Source organism: Scomber japonicus, chromosome 17 (genome assembly GCF_027409825.1).
Source record: "Scomber japonicus isolate fScoJap1 chromosome 17, fScoJap1.pri, whole genome shotgun sequence".
Lineage (NCBI taxonomy): Eukaryota > Metazoa > Chordata > Actinopteri > Scombriformes > Scombridae > Scomber > Scomber japonicus.
In genome coordinates this window covers 10,215,994-10,233,713 of record NC_070594.1, presented here as the reverse complement: position 1 = coordinate 10,233,713, position 17,720 = coordinate 10,215,994, and the positions used below count along the sequence as shown (strand labels likewise).

The following is a 17,720-nucleotide window of genomic DNA, read 5'->3' as shown; positions in this document are numbered from 1 at the left end:
ACACAGTAACCAGTGCGATGCAAACTCCAGGTCAGACTATCACAGAGCATAAAAACTTGGAGATGGAGGATCAAGATTTCTTAGATCAAACATTTTAACGTCTCTCGGAGGAATTTTATCTTGGACGCCGTTTTGTCATAGGTTAACTGAATCTTCACCTTAGCTTTAACTGTAACTGTAAACTTTAATAGTGTTTGCAGAGTCATGGCCAACAACCTAAGCTTAGACTGCAGCAATATAGGTTCAAATCTCTCGATGGTCAGCTTAAAGGTTCTAGATGTAGGAATCAGACGTTTCTTCTCATTAGTGACACTAGTGGCTATTAAGTGAGCAGCAGTCAGCGTCCCGTTGACTATTGCAGGTGATGTCTTTTTTCTCTCTTACACTTCTCATAATAAACACACACAAAGAGGCTCCTGTGGCTGCTAGCCGGTGAGATCCGCACTGCCCAATCTGCAAAAATATGCATTTGTCAACCACCGAAACCTGACTCGACATGCAATACCGACATCAGTGGGCTCAGCGAGCTATGGCCGGGGATCAACATACTGTGGTCGGGGAGCCACATGCTGCAGTTTTGTAGTGAAATGTGTGCTTCTCACCAGATTTGGACTACCAACAGGTAAAAAATAAAAGGGGTAAGCTTGTTCTCTGTTGCTTTGTAGAGGAAATAATGTTTTAGTTGCATGTGTGCTCGGGATTGGATGACTTGGATGACTTATTGCTGTGGTGGAGCGCTAATATCTGCAGTGTTTCAACTCTGATAGCACTGTTTTTGTTGTGGTGGGGGTGCTGGTTGATTGTTGACTAGGCAAAATGTCACATCTGTTACATTTTACAAAAAATCTGGCCTGGCTACTTCATAAAAATCAGTCCAGGGTAGTCTTATTTTTACTCTTTGGCAATAACAAAAGTGATTCATAAATGTAAATTGCTTCATAATTCTTACATATAGAACCTTTAAGTAAATCACTAAGTCACACATCACAGTATCACATTTTTAATTTGTCGTACGTAATCTTTAATTTGTTAAAAAATATTCGTCCTCACTTTAAAGAGTACCGTGTGATCACTAGCGAGGCTTAACATCACACTGACAGGTACACGGTCTCTGCACGTAGAAATCTGGATCACCCTGACAGGAAGTGTAGGCATAACAAATCATGAATGACACCCGTAACAGTTGGACTAGACTATGCGAGAGCACGGATGATGATGTATGTGCGTGTGCGTGCGTGTATAAAAAGGTACTTCCATTGCTGGAAGGCCTTAATCTGCTCCAGAGACTTCTGGTCTGCCAAAGAGCAGACAGTGTGAGTTGACCCTTGCCTGTCTGTGTGTGTAAGTGTGCGTGCTAGACAAAAAGCATGGAGGGGGTAGCGGAGGGCAGTGTTCTTGCTGCTGCTGCTGCTGATAAACCACTTAGTTCTCTGCAAAGCCCCTGTCTGCCCACTCCCCTCTCTGTCTACCACAAATCTCCCCAACCACTCTTTCTCTCTCAGACACCAAAAGTCAGCAGCACGTTTTGCTACATCTCATCTTTTCTCAAACGATCCCTCTCAGACTGCTATAATGAGCCCACTGTAAGTGAGAGCAGCCACTTTAACGCCTCCAACTAACATACATAGTGCTTAACAGGGCAGGAGCTGACTCACATGTAGACTCAGACTCATGTAAAGACCCAGGGAGGTGGCAGCGCTAAGCTAATGCTAGGCTAGTTAGTGCAGCAAACTGGGCTACAGTGTCACAGGGCTCCTGCGGTCTTAAGGAGCAGCGCAGAGACAAGAATAGAGGGAGGTAATCTCTTTTAAGACCACAGCATCCATCTGTGAGGGCCATCTGGACGCCACCTCACAATACACACACACACACACACACACACACACACACACACACACACAATGTGGCCTGCAGCAACACTGCACAGACAAGGCATGTCCACATGGCTCTAGCCAAGCGTTTGTTAACTAATGGTTCAGGGAACTGCTGCCTATGTGACTTCTGGCATCACTTGACACACGCGCACGCGCGCACACACACACACACACACACACACACACACACACACACACACACACACACACACACACACACACTTTACCACAGGCCTACTATTAAAATATAAGTGTCCAATTCAATCAAATTGGAGAATTAGTTTAACATCCAAGAAGTCAGATATATTTTTAACCTTGTGAATGAAGCCCTTTGATTAATAACGGGTCTGTGTGTGTGTGTGTGTGTGTATGTGTGTATCAAAGAGAGAGTGTGCTGTTTTCTCTTGGATCACTGAGCTATGAAGAGACACATGGCCCTGATCAATAATAAAAGACACACGAGACTGCAATCAATAGGGATACACACACCACTGCTCACACAAACACAAAGCACTCCAGAGCAGTGAGACCCTGCTCACAACAGATGTTAATTGTCACAATTAACATCTTATTTTATCCGTTTGCGTGTACTGACGCTCAAGTCTTCTTCGCTTGATAGCTATAACAAATCAAACCCTGTCCCTATGCAACCGTCACTCTGCACCAACCCCCATCTCTTCATCTGAATCGCCCTATCTCAAGCAGTGTCTCACACACACACACACACACACACACCCTCCCTTGCTCTCAGGGCAGACAGATGTGGTGCTAGGCAGCACAAAGCCATGCTGAGTTGGCCTATTGAAACGTTTGTCAGACCCCTCTGGGAGGCCACGCAGATCACTGACCACTGAATAAATGAAGACACACACACACACACACACACACACACACACACACACACACACACACACACACACACACACACACACACACACACACACACACACACACACACACACACACACACACACACACACACACACAGAGCCTCCCTTTGCGACTGACTCCGACACACTCAGCCTCTCATGGGACTTGGCCGAGGGGGGACGGAAGGTTGACCTCGAGGCTCTTTGCTCTTCATTTCTTTCATCTGGGCTCTTTTCAACTTCATCAGCGTCAACAGGAATGTAAATATACATTATAGACAAGCTGGCATTGAAGCAAGGTCAGCGACTTCACAAAACAAGACAAAGTACACTTTAGGTAAGCAAAAATGACCAATGTCCAAATAATATAACTGAATGTTGGTCTATGAGACAACAGAAATTTGTCAGGCAGCTGTCCCTTTAATATCTCAACATGCGACAGTAAACTTATCAACCATTCCAGTTGCACAAATCAGCAAAAAGGCACATATGAACCACTGATATAAACATCTTGAAGGAGTAAAGTCTTGTAAAGCATGTCTGGGATGATATTTGAATACCTCTGAGTCCTTTTAAAGCTTGAGCTGCTGACAAGGACTGCACCACCCCTGTGAAATATTCCCCTCATTAAATAGTATGTTTTCAGTTAAATCAACAAGTCTATAAAATGTCAGTAAATACTGAAAATTACCTATAAACACTTCCAAAAATGCAGGGTGTAAATGTTTAAATTAATAGTTTTGTCCCACTAATAGGTCAAATAGAGGAAGATACTCTACCTACAGTGATATTAACAAAGAAAAGCATCAAATCTTCACATGTGTGAGGCTTGAACCAGAGAGTGTTTGCTTTACATTTTGTGCTTGACAGATTACTTAAATGTTTATCATTTATTACAGTAGTTGGTGACCCGGTGGTTAAAGCGCATGCAGATTGGGAGCAACGTCCAAAATTTGACTCCTTGCAACCCCTTTCCCTCTTTCTTTCTTTCTTCCCCTCTCTCTCTATCTGTCCCCACATGTCCCGGCTGTTGACTAACTTTCTGTTGACTGATATAGATCGACTAATCCTTATAAGGCTGCGTCTCAAATGAAAAGTTAAGTAGCATCCAAGGATACTGACTCATAAAGAACTAATAGGTATTGACTTCAAAGTGAACGACCAAACCCAAGCTTACAATCTATTCTTACTTCCTGACCCATAGCTTGATGAAGACTACATTTGATGAATAGACCTGTGCTAATAGACCCCCTTTTACTATTAATAAAACCTGGATGTGGACCTGGACACGGGACACGGGGCACAGTAGAGTTAGTTTAAATTCTTCCAGAAGAAACTTATCACAGTCCACTAAAATTGTGATTTCAAAGAGAATAAGTCTAGGTGGGTAATTTTGTGTAATATTTGTTGCTAAAGTGTACTGAAGTAGCACATCATCTGTTTCTTCCTACTGATGTCTGAAGGATTAGCATGCAAGGCTAGCAGTCCGTAAGCTGTGTGTGACTTTATATCCGTCACCTGTCACCTCCCAAACAAGGGGCTATTAAACCGAAAACCGGCAGCAACACCTTATTTTTTTATACAATCATGGGCTAGCCATGCTGACTCAGGATGGTGCTCCTATCAGTTTGGGAGCCTCTTTGTAAGATGCTTCTGTTGGTAAATATGTGTTTTTAAAACTGATTTCAAAACTGTTCTCAGGGGCTCGGCTGTATATGGCTCATGAGGGTATAATTGAAACTGTTTGCACTGATTCATTTTGGAAAGATTAACGGCCAATGGGGAAACTCCGACACTGTGTCAGCCGAGCAATGGTGTAACTTCATCACTCAGTCACTCAGAGGGCTGCTCCGAGACTGATCCAGCCAAACACAAACAAACAAAAGAAAAACAAAAACAAGAAAATCATGTACAGCCACAACCTGCCCGTTTACATTTCCAAATAGTGGGCTGGTTGTGTGTGTGTGTGTGTGTGTGTGTGTGTGTGTGTGTGTGTGTGTGGTGTGTGTGTGTGTGTGTGGCTTTATGATAAATGGACTGTAAACCTTTGAATTATAGGGTTAAATGCATTGTCCTTTAACTTAGTCGTAAGAGTAGGAAACACACTAAACTCACACTTGAACAGACACACCATCACTAAGATAAACATACACCCTCATAATGCACCCAAACACACACACACACACACACACACACACTAACACACTAACACACTCATCAGACGGGCCCAGCCAGCAGGACACACCCTCCTCAGGGGACCTGCCTGGTCGTCTCCACCCTCTACAGAGCAAGCATGCAAATATCCCACGAGTGTGAGTGTGTGTGTGTGTGTGTGTGTGTGTGTGTGTGTGTGTGTGTGTGTGTGTGTGAGCAAAAAGGAGGAGTTGGGGGGTTGGTACATGGGGGGATGTAACAGCACCACACCCCCACCCACACACCTCCCACACCCCATCATTACTGTCCCAAAGCGTCCACGAGGGGACTTAAAGAGAACCAGCGGCTGTCCCCTCCTCCCCGTTCCCTTATTTCCTTTTCCATCCACTTCTCCGTCTCCGCTGCCACCACCAACCCCCACCCACGGGCCCCCCCAAAGATAACACCATGCAATTAGTGGCTCCCCGCTCTTTTTCTTTACTTATACATTTATATGTACACATCTATAACTCTGTTGTCGTGTCTTGGGTGCGTTTCTTTCCTCTCCAAAATCATCTGCAGACACACCCAGACTGTTATCCCACCCAGCCTTTCTCCGGCCCTCCCTTGTTCTCCATCTATCTCTCATCTTTCCCTTCGTCTTATGCGTGTGTTTCCACCCCTCCTTTTAAACAAAATTGCTGTGTGATGAGCCCCCGACGAAAGCGACGCTGTAATTATGTTAACATGCCGACGTGACCACTTCCTGTCTGGCAGGGGCCGCACTTCCTGCTCCCGAGGGCATCTTCTATTGGCCGACGGATTCTTTCGGCATGTACGTAAGAGAGGAAAATGGTTTCAAGATCCGCGGCCCTGTGAAGTGAACTGTCTCCTTTTAGGTGGTTTTGTTGTTTTTTTTTTTTCCATCCAGTAAGAAATGAGAGAAAGTGACTGTAACTGGAAACTGTGTGATGTAAAATGAGACATAAAAGCGGACATGGCTGCTACATAAAAATAGAGCAACAAATTGGATTGCTTATCCTCTAAAGCTCTGAATGAAGGGGGGGGGGGGGTGTTGAAGAGTGATATAATAACACACAAAGGAACACAAACTAATATACTGTACAATTAGTCTGCGCTACTGATTTATCTTCAGCGATGACTGAAGACAAACATGTATACACAAACACACACACACACACACACACACACGCGCTTCACTATTTTCATTTATTTTCATGTAGCTGCTGTCGCTCCCCGCGGCTGGAAAATTGCCCACGCAGCAAGAATTAAGTAAATACGCTGAACATCCATCATCAGGTGTTATTACTCAGTCTGTTCGTCTCCAAAAAAATAATTACAGAGACATGTTTATACCTGTAAAACACACATAGATACACACACACACACACACACACACACACACACACACACACACAGCGCCTGCTCCTCACCTGTGGACGTAGTGTAGCTGGTGAATGGAGTCGATCGCCAGCACCATCTCAGCCAAGTAGAATCTGGCCATCTCCTCTGGCAGCCGGTCCTCAAACTTACTGAGCAGGGTCAGCAGGTCACCACCCACATAGTAGTCCATCACCAGGTACTACAGGAATAAAGGAATAAAACAAATAGAAGAGAGAAAGAGAAAGGGAGAGGGAATTAATGTTGTAGCACAGTACATAATAATTCATGAGTTACTGAAGTTAGTGAGGTTATTAAATAATACAAGCATGAGAAAGACAAAAATATCCTCCATCTTTCCTCTCGTTTTTTTCCTCACTGTATGATTACTACAATGTGGCACGGAGGTTGAACTTTTTTAGGGGGTTTCCTAAAAATAGACGACTGGATGGGCAAGACGGGTGTATTTTTAAAGCCTTGGGGAGTGTCTCGGGTAAAGAATTTGTTGTGAGAATGTGGGAAATGGAATGACGAGCAGTTTTGGCATTTGAACCCAGGGTCAGGGAGAGAGAGAGAGAGAGAGAGAGAGAGAGAGAGGGGGAAGGAGAGACTGTCAGGTTGGATGGAGGGGCGGAGGGGGGGGGGGACGGTGGTGGCCTCGGCAACCAATGAAAGTGAGGAAGGGGGCTTGGCTCAACACCAATCAGCTAGCTCCCCAAACCCATTCTTCTGGTCTTTTTTTTTTCCTTGTTCTTTTGGCACGGCTCATTTCTGTTGCCCAATTTCCTACAATTCTAAGTCATGTTGTGCTTTTGCGGTGAGAGATGAATGTGCTGGTCAGCGCCTGGCAGGCCACCAGGCATCGTGCAGAGGTGGTGTAGTGTATTCTCAAATATGAAATGGTGAGGGAAATGGAGGAAGTAGCAGGTGGAGCTACGCAGTGCCTAACAGTAGAGGACGGGATGGTGGGGGTTACTTTGGAAAGGGTGGTGGTCAAAAGGAGTCTGAAGGAGTAAATAATGAACATGTAAATAAAACTGGCAGGACAATTTCTAGAAATACACTTTGATGGAAGATAGATGAAGATGAGGAAGATGAATAAGAAGATAGAAGGAAGGAGATAGAAGAGGATAGAAAAAGAAAGAAGATAAAAGATAGAAGAAAGAAGGAGAAGGAGATAGAAGATAGGAGAAGAAGAACATAGGACAAGATGATAGAAGAAGATGGAAGAGAGGAAAAAAAGAAAGAAGATAAAAGATAGAAGAAGATAGAAGAAAAAAGGAGAAGGAGATAGAAGATAGGAGAAGAAGAACATAGGACAAGATGATAGAAGAAGATGGAAGAGAGGAAAAAAAGAAAGAAGATAAAAGATAGAAGAAGATAGAAGAAAGAAGGAGAAGGAGATAGAAGATAGGAGAAGAAGAACATAGGACAAGATGATAGAAGAAGATAGAAGGAAGAAGGAAGAAGATAGAAGAGGAAAGAAGAAGAAAGAAGATAGAAGATAGAAGACAGAAGAAAGACAAAAGAAGAAGGAGATAGGAGAAGAAGAACATAGGACAAGAAGATAGACGAAGATAAGAGACAGGAGAAGAAGAACATAGGACAAGAAGATAGAAGATAGGAGTAGAAGAAGATGAAGATGAAGAAGAAGAAGAAAACAGAGGTGCTCCTGTCTTACCAGGTTATTGTCATCCTGGAAGGCGTAGTGCAGGGTGGTGATCCACTGGCAGTCCCCATTTACCAACACGTCTCGTTCCTCCCGAAAACACGCCGTCTAAAAAAAAAAAAAAAAAAAAAAAAAAAAGACAATAAATTTCACGCTTATCAAATGTAATGTTGTATAATTAGAGTGCCATAGTTAACCCGAGAACAACAAAACAAAACTGGGACGGGTTTTTTTTTATGATTGTTACGCAATCCTTACGCCCACATTCTTCTTATTTATCTGTGTAATATACTACGCGGTAATGATAAAGACGTTCTCTTATCACCTGACCCTCATGTCTACTGGGAGGTCAGAGGTCAGGATCTTCAACAGAACCGCATGCTCGCCAGGAGCTGACAAGGATTAACGATTTTGGCTCAAGGACACTTAACAACAACTTTCAGCCGCTGCGCGTTTACGCTCATTTATGTAATCTGGTTGTTGTCGGCTTTGTGCGGTAACCTGATTTCTCGGTTTTCTTAATTGGACTAAAAAAGGATTAAGAGAAATCCAACTATTCCTGCTTGTTTTTTTCCCTAAAGAAGCTTGTTTTCTCGCCCAAGTATCAAATTGAAATTATAATCCTTAAAATTGTCATTAAATCAAACCCACATTCATTGTCAGTTTGTTTGGCTGCTGTGTAAACACATACACCAGTTGTTCTTTGGCTGTATATCTGACAAAGTAGCTGCTCTACGACTGATAGTTTCAGTATTAAAATCATAGTTGCTGTTACTACGGTAACCACCTGTGTTGCTAAATTAACCAGAACTGAAATCTTAAGTATAAACAACCTTAACTGGGTTTTTATTAGGAGAGAATCTGCATGACAAAGAAAGTATAACCGTCATCGAACAGTAATGTAGCAGTGCTTCCTTATGTACAAAATAATTTCATCCTAAAATCTGAAAAGCTGAAACTCTAAATAATCTGTGATGTCTCAAAAATGACTCAGACCTCTCACTGCTCTGTCAGTCCAAAATCTCCAACCAAGTAAGAAAAATAACTTCTTCGGCGCGCAAGTGGTCGAGTGGTTAGAGTGCATGCCATATACGCAGCCGACCCCGGTTCGAAGCCCGATCGGTGGTCCTTTGCTGCATGTCACCCCCCCCCCCCCCCCCCCCCCCCTCTCCTATGTTTCCTGTTAGTCTACTGCTAAATAAAAGGTGTCTATACCAACAAAATCTTTAAAAAAAAAAAAAGTTAAAATTTAAAATGTACCAGCCTCTTGAAACTTACAGTATAATATATAGAGGACAAATCTAATTACTAATCAACTTCACATTACCAAATATGTAACAAGGTTGTTTGACTGTTTCCAGATTTTCAGCCTTAAGATGATTTTCTCCTCTTTTGTGAATATAAACAAAGTGCAGATAATGAAAAGTCTCTTATAAATTCTCTGTCTGTCTCTCAAACATACTGCAGACTCATTTGAGAATACAAGTCAGCATCACATCCAAAAACACAAAGGAGGAAGTGGAGTCTGAAGAAGGAAATTCGACTGGATGTTAACATGTAAATTATCCCCGAGTGTTTGATGTTCACTTCTCCGTGACGACAGTTACATGCTCGGTGTGCACGGTTTACAGTACATCTGCTGCTTTACATTGTTTCCCATGTCCAGACTTTTGTACATACACACAGCAGGGAGCGGTTTTGGCCTATGACGTATGAGGCATGAAGATTGAAGACCCGGGGGACCGACAGGAATGTCAGACTGTCAGGAAGAGGTCGATGAGAAAAACATGCAGCGGCAGCTCCTGCAGCTCAGGCAGCGACATGTTGTGTGAGCATCTATCAATGAAGGCCTGATCTGAGGCTGGATAACCGAGGCATGTGGTGTTTCTTCTTGACAGTGTTTGTAAATGACTCATTATTAATATTTTCTTTAAGCGGTAAAGTATCTGACACCGGCTCTGGAGTGATGCTCACCTCGGCTCGCTTCAGCATCTCCCATTTGTTGAGGATCTTCATAGCGAACACCTTGTCTGTGTTTTTCACCTTTACCACTGCGACCTGCAACACAGAGGAAGAAGATACAGATTAATCATTTGTTTAATAGCAGACAACAAAATGAGAAGCATGTTATAAAAAAAAAAAAAACAGCAATAGGAAATTATGAATGTTATTATTACATTGGAAGAAATGTATTTTTTTCCTGAGGCAACTGGAACCAGAGCTGCACAAATATTATATTCATGTGTGATTATGTGAGCAGCAACTGAACCTAATTAAAATGTTTTAGTGCTTGTTTCCCTTGTGTGGTTTCTTTTGAGGTCCTCTCTGTTTGCCTGGGTTTTTTTGCTTTTACATTTTTATGGTCTTTTTTTTTTTTTTTTTTAATCTGGTTTTCATTGTTTTTCATGCCTCTTTCGCATTGATTGTATATTTTTACTGCCTTTATATATTTTTTTAAAGTTTGCATGTTTTTAATGGTGTTTCAAGTTTTATTCTTGTGAAGTATTTTATTTCTGTGAAAGGTGCAATACTAAATAGATTTATTATTATTATTATTATTATTATTATTATTATTATGATGTTGCACAGTTCCACAAACAATTATTATGCAATTTGGAAAGCAAAATATAGCTAACAAAATAATAATTGTTACAAGTTACAAGCACATAAAAGTCATTACATATTGTATCTGATATGTTTGTTGATATTTGCCTGCTGTATATTTATTTGTAATCATCTGTCAGTGTTAGAATAGGATAGAATGGAATAGAATGGAATAGAATAGGATAGAATAGAATAGAATAGAATAGAATGGAATAGGATAGAATAGGATAGAATATGACAGAATAGAATGGAATGGAATGGAATGGAATGGAATAGAATAGAATAGAATAGAATAGAATGGGATAGAATAGGATAGAATAGGATGGAATGGAATAGGATAGAATAGGATAGAATAGAATAGAATAGAATAGAATAGAATAGAATGGAATAGGATAGAATAGGATAGAATAGGATGGAATAGAATAGAATAGAATGGAATGGAATAGGATAGAATAGAATAGAATGGAATAGAATAGAATGGAATGGATAGAATAGGATAGAATAGGATAGAATATGACAGAATAGAATAGAATGGAATGGAATAGAATAGAATAGAATAGAATAGAATGGAATGGAATGGAATGGAATAGAATAGAATAGGATATCTTTATTGTCACTGAACAGCAACTGTACAACAACATTTCAGTGCTTCTCCTTTTATAAAAGAACAAATAACTAGCAGTAAAAGTGCAGGATAAAAAAGATTGAAAAAGAACACAATGAACCTTGACTCGAATGTAGACTCAATTAATAAATAAATAAACAAATGAATAATAATAATAATAATGATAAATAAATATTTTGCACATTATATTGTATTGCACACTCCAACAGGAGAATATTGCACGTAGCATGAATTCTTGCGTATAGTTATTTGATAGAGACCACTTCCTTAATTGCACATGGGTACAAACTGTTCATTAGTCATTAGTTCAATAGACCAGTAACGCCACCCAGAAGGCAGAGGAGTGAAGAAGTGATTGGCAGGATGAGTAATCTTCTGTACTCCTTTGATAAACATAGATGTCTGATCTGTCATGCCAATAAAGCCTGAATTTGAATTTGAGCCAATATGAAACCGGTTCAAGGTTCGAATCTGGAACCAGGGACCTTTACTACATATCAGTCGCCAGCTCTCTCTATTTCTCTCTATTGTCACCTCTTTAAAAAAGACTTAAAATTTACACAATATCTGACACGCTTTGTCCTTTGAAGCCAATAAAGTTGAAGGATAAAACAGAAGGAAATCATGAATCAAACTAAACTCTTAAGGAAACAATGGCAAGACAACAAGAAGAGGAGGAGATGTGGAAAAAGAAGAAGAAGAAGAAGAAGAAGAAAAGGAGATGGAGGAAAGATGCAGGAAGGATTCAGGGTGGAGGAGTGGATAAAGAAGGATGAGTTGTGAGCTGAAACAGGATGAGGTCAGTGAGAAAAAGGAAAGGATGAAGCAGAGAGAGGACAAATAAGGAGAAGAAGAAGAAGAAGGAAAGAATAGAAGGTAGAGAGGAAAAGGATAGTAAGGAGGGAGCAGGGAAGAAGAGGAGGGAGGAGGGACAGGAAGTGACTGGAGATATCTGGATCATACTCCTCCTCTCTCACTCACTCACACACACACACACACACACACACACACACACACACACACACACACAAACAGCCTCACACAGCTGCTGCACACTTAAATATTATTCATGCTTCCAAGTTAAAATCTGCTGTGTGAGGAGTAGGAAAAAAAAAAAAAAAGAATAAAAAAAACCTTTGATCACTGCATCCAATGATTTCAAAATGGCCACAAATCAATGGTGAATAGACAGATGTGGACAGATGTGAGAGTTTGGAAAGGAGTTGGCGATCACTAACTGTGGTTGAGTCATGTTAACGATAAAAAAAAGAAAAAAAAGCCACAGCTAAATTTATTTTAAATCCCACTTGGATCATTTTATCACTTTCGATCACACGTCACACATGCTTGAATAAGTAGGTTAATAATGGAGATCTTACAAAGCTACTACTGCTACCCTCCATGCTCTTATCCACAATATTACACAGTGTTAACTAATCACGATGCGAGTCATTACTTAACACAATCTAAGAGAGGTTAATATCTCTCCTTTTTTTTTTTTACCACCTTAACCTGCTTCACTGCCCCCTTTATTCTTTGTGTTTCTAATACCCTCTAGTACCTCCTTAACAACACAGCCAACTGCCAACTTTCCCTTCGCTGATAATTGCTGAACATTACCAAGATAAACTTCCTCAGCTCTGGCTTCACATTTAACCAAAAAAGGAGCTTGTATGAGCTGCTGTGACAAACGGCTTTTGCAGAGCTGAGCTGACAACCCGAAGAATGAGGTCATGAAAAACTGATTTGATGACTGATGATTTTTTTTATATTTATCTAGAAATCAGCTTTTAATTTGGAGCCTCTTGATTGCAGAAAAATAGATATGATGCTTAAAAAAAGAAAAAAATATATATAAAAATTCAACATATAAACACAGAGACAGGAATTTGTAAGTGAACTCTCCACACACACACACACACATGTGGGGATGAGGAGTGAAACAAACACAGGCGCCCATGCAACAGAGGGGTCTGTAGTCTATTAAATGAGCTGGGGAATGCTGCTAATGCAATACAATGATAACATTCCTGCAGTGTTTGGATTTCCCCTAGTGATCCCTCACCAGAGAGGAGGAACGGAGGAGGAAGAGAAGAGTGAGGAGAAGAGAGGGGAGCACACTGTTCTTGGCAACGCCTGGCTGTTTTTGCCCCCCCCCCCCCTGCCTTTCCTTTCCTTTCCTTTCCTTTCCTCATCTCATCTCTCCTTTCTTCTCTCTACTCTTCCTTCCTTCATCTTGTCCTCCTTCTCAGGCCTGCGGTCGACTGCGTGGCCAAAGCGAGACTGAGGTTGAGAATACTTTTCATCTGTCTGTATTCATCAAAAAAATTGTAGGTGTGTGGTTTTTTTTAACCCTTACATACTGTTTGGGTCAAATTTGACCCATTATGACATTTCACAGCTGTAAAAACACTCCAAATGTATTTTATTCTGAAATTTGCTGACTTTTCTTAAAGTGGCACAAAATGCACAAAAATGAAAATATTTTAAAATGTTATTGTTTTGTATAAGTGCTACACATCGGCTGATCTGGGTCAAATTTGACCGTATCTATTGACATGACTTTTTGTTAAATGACTAATTTTAATAAGATAGTAGTTGAGGATCTTGTTATGATGTAGTAGTGAAGACTGATGGCTCTAATGGTTACACAATAAACCCAACAGTTCCATGAAGTTCTTGTAATTTTAAGTTTCAATAAAATACACTTGAATAATTATTGCTGTTATATTTTCATGTCTTTGGTATAATAGGACATGATATTGTGTGTTAGTAGGTGTTTTTTCTCCAAAAACGTGTGGTGTAGAACCTAAAAAAAAAAAAAACACTCTCACTACTCTCTGAAATATTAATCAAGGTTCTCAGATCTGTGGTTCAAAATTTGGTATAGACACTTTTTATGAGGGGATTGTTAGACTGAGTCAAAACATACTACGAGGGTGTGGAATATGAACAGTATATAAGGGTTTAAATGTGCAGCCACTGAAGATGTTAAGTTTTAAATGTGTATTCAAATTTGGTTTTATCGGTCGGAAACAGGCATGAAACCACAGCTGTCACCAGCCAAGTCATCTTTTTTTCTCAGAGCAATGCAACAAAGCTGCACACTAATATTTGTTTTACACTTTACTGTTGTGACATAGCCTCCATCCTCCTCTAACCGCTGACCTGCACCAGGCCCGAGCATCGTTTGGCCCCCTGTTTGTGTTGAGTGTTGTTGAGTCCTAAATGGAGGGGAGCGTTCTCATAGACAGCAGGACCAGCACACACTGCTCCATTCATCAGACCAGCTCCACAACAACACGCACCCGCGCCATTTCTCTGCCCCGCTGCTGACAATAGGAGGATGAAATCTCTCCAGCCCCCCCCCCCCCCCCTCTGACTCAAACACTTTGTCCTTACTCCTGTTTTCCTGTGTCTGTGTCTGTCTTTATCTCCGTCTTTGTCTGCAGCCTCCATATCTTTTTTTTTTTTGTTACTCTCTTTGTCAGCTTGTCTGAGACTCTCTGTTCCCACATCTCTAAGTTCACTTTTCTTAAAAGGAGGACTCCGCTGGTTTAGCACTGCACCCCTATAAACACTGTCAAAGTCACAATTTTCTGTTTAAAAAATGATCAATTTGAATGAAGAAGAACCAGAGGTATTATTCTTCTTTGTCAAAATGATGCCTACGCTATCCACAGTTTAACTCCACAGCTACTGGTTTATCCATTTGTACTCTAAGATCAAACATCCCCTGAAGTTGGGTTTCTGACTTTCTGACACCAGCCATAAGGAAAAACTAGAGTTTAGAACAGTGCTGGTAGTTGATTGTATATTTAATTTGAGTTAAACTCTCATGTTATTAATAAGACTTTGCATACAGGTGGGTGATATGACGATAAATACTAGAGCCAAACCAATATAACAGTCTGCCAGTATCGGTTTATCACAGATATAATGGTATCGGCATTTATGTTGTTCGATAGACAGCGATTTTTGTAAAGTTATATAGCCAACATATTATGTATATTTGATCCTTTTTCTTAATTCAAGTTTAAATATAAAAAAGGTACATGTCGCCAAGTGCTTGCTCATGTTTGAATGTTGGGTCTCTTTAAATTAAATTAAAGAGTAAGGTCTATGTGTAAACTGCCTTAAGATGACTTCTGTTGTGATTTGAGTGATTGATTGATGTTTTTTGTTGTTGTGTGTTTTATTATTTATATATAAAATTATAGGCCAATATCAGAATTTTCTCTAATATTGGTATCAGGCCCTAATATATACATGGTATATAGATATATATGTTATACACTGCATTATTACACAGGTTCCCCCTAAATGTCCATCTAGTTGTATATTAAGCAATGTCACAAATCAATGTGCAGGACTTCTTTACAGCAATATTAGATTTTTATATGATTTTACCATCAATGTGATGAAGTGCACTGACATGTTCCCCCAAAATGTCTGTATAGCACTGTCTATCTATGTCAAAGCATACTAAAATGACAGATATGATAATAGAGGATTTTATCCATATTAAGACAGAGGAGCTCATAAATTGGTGGATTTGTGTCACATTTTGGTACATAAGACCAAAATCCTACTACGTATCCAAGAAGTGCTACTTTAGTCTGATTAATCTTTAAAGTGAAGAAGAGATACTTAAAGACCGTGTAAAGTGAAAATATATTTGTGTTCTGAGTTAGTCACATCACAGACAGATGTGTTATTAACCATCCTTCCAAATTTGAATGCTAGAAAAATTGTCTAAGTATGTAAAATTATCTTTTAAAATCATGAAAAATCAAGCACTTCTCTGTGCAGTCAAACGCTGGGGGCGTGTCTGCTGAAGGCGCTGGAAACACACCCACGAGCGGAAGGGGGCCGCCTCCGTGTAACATAGCAACAGTAGCAATGGACGCTAGCGCTAACAACAGCATTGCAGTGACCCAGCCCTACATGTTTGAGCCATCAGAGCCAGACACTGACTCAGACAATGAACCTGCACAATCTCGTGCCTCACAGTCTGCAACAGAATGGTAATGTATGTCTCCTATTTATGCAAGTTAGCAATATGTATTACTGACTATCTGCTATGGGATACTGACACCGAGCTAGCAACCGAGTTAGCTGCCGAGGTACGCTCCCACTGACTATTATAGCCTAGCTAAAAACGTTAGGGTTTCATGTAATGAAGAATTGTGATTGTTTTGTCTGTTCACAGATTAAACACTTGATTTTTATTACTGTTTCGTTAATTTAATTACTCCTTTTGTTTATACCTAATAAAGGTAGTACTAGTATTTCTTTCTAAGAGTGTAGTGGGTGGTAAACCCAAGTAAATTCAGTTTGTCCAGCTTTGAAAGGAGGCATTTTACTCGTTTTTTCAGATCACACTATTCAACAAATGTGGGGAAACGCATTAGGTAACTAATAAGACTACAAAAAAGTTAAATATAACACTAGCCAGTTTCACTTAGTCAGTTACTTACCTGTCTTCTGATTAATTTGTGGATTGCTGAATGCCATCATTATAACACACAGGCTGAATAAGACAATATGCTTCAACTGATTAGGTCATTTTGCTGAACCAGGCTTCATACTGAACTGACAACTGAAATGGTTAACATTTGTCACACTGTGATTAAAAATGTACTTGTGCAGGTGCACATGTGGAGAATGCAGAACAATGCCCACAGAGGTTGAACATGTCTGCTGCAAGGAGCTGAATGCTGTATGTAAATGAAAACTGTTTTTCACAATAATAATTCAAATAATGAATACATATGCAGCAGCATACTAGATGTCTAGCACTAAAACACCTATTACACATATTCCTATAGGTTCAGAGTAGATGTGGAGAGCTGCCTGACTCTTCATCCAGGCTTGGAGCCGGTCTGCCTGAACCCCTACTCCCTGCAGAATGCCCTAAACATTTATCAGGCAGATCATGGACCACTGGCGGAAAAGGAAAGATCTGGGTAACGTAGACAATATAATAATTGTTTTACTGATTTCGGATATTTATAAATTACACTTGTGTTGATCAAATGACATGCCTTTCAAAGAGAGGTAAGGTTTAGTACCCGGGAATAAACTTACATCATTTATACAATCATATTATAGTTGACTAATGTATACAGTGTATTTCATTTACACTCAAAGCACATGAGTGATGCTTGACTGTATCCATTTTAATCCTTCATCTTCCTGAGCTATATATAAACTCTCATGTTGGACAGATTGCAGACAATAAATACTGGTTCATTCTTTAGCTGTTTTTCACTACATAGTAAATCAACCAACATGTACATCACCTTGATATATAGATGTATAAACTGAATGCACATGATTGGACATTTATACAAGCAATCATAGGTTTATTATTATTAGTTCTGAAAATGTAGCTGTGTGGTCGTGGAAATTCCTTGGAAACTGCTGTCCATTTTCTTGTCCATCCATTTAGCCAATATGATGAGGTAGACTGCAGGTTGATGAATCAAACTCATCTTCTGAGGTCCCAATCTGTAAGACATGACAAAAAATGTGGAGGGAAA

At 40.3% G+C, this 17,720-nt stretch overlaps 1 protein-coding gene across 5 annotated transcripts in view; it reads right to left on the bottom strand.

The window, feature by feature from the left end:
• cdc42bpab (CDC42 binding protein kinase alpha (DMPK-like) b) overlaps positions 1-17,720 on the bottom strand; it is an 88,118-nt gene that overhangs the window by 29,668 nt on the left and 40,730 nt on the right. For all 5 annotated transcript variants that reach the window (XM_053337266.1, XM_053337269.1, XM_053337268.1 and 2 more), the window contains exons 3-5: positions 9,921-10,004; positions 7,959-8,054; positions 6,331-6,479 (exon numbers count right to left, since the gene is read on the bottom strand). In XM_053337266.1, the coding sequence (XP_053193241.1) occupies positions 6,331-6,479; positions 7,959-8,054; positions 9,921-10,004 (329 nt within the window). The remainder of the gene's footprint in view (positions 1-6,330; positions 6,480-7,958; positions 8,055-9,920; positions 10,005-17,720) is intronic.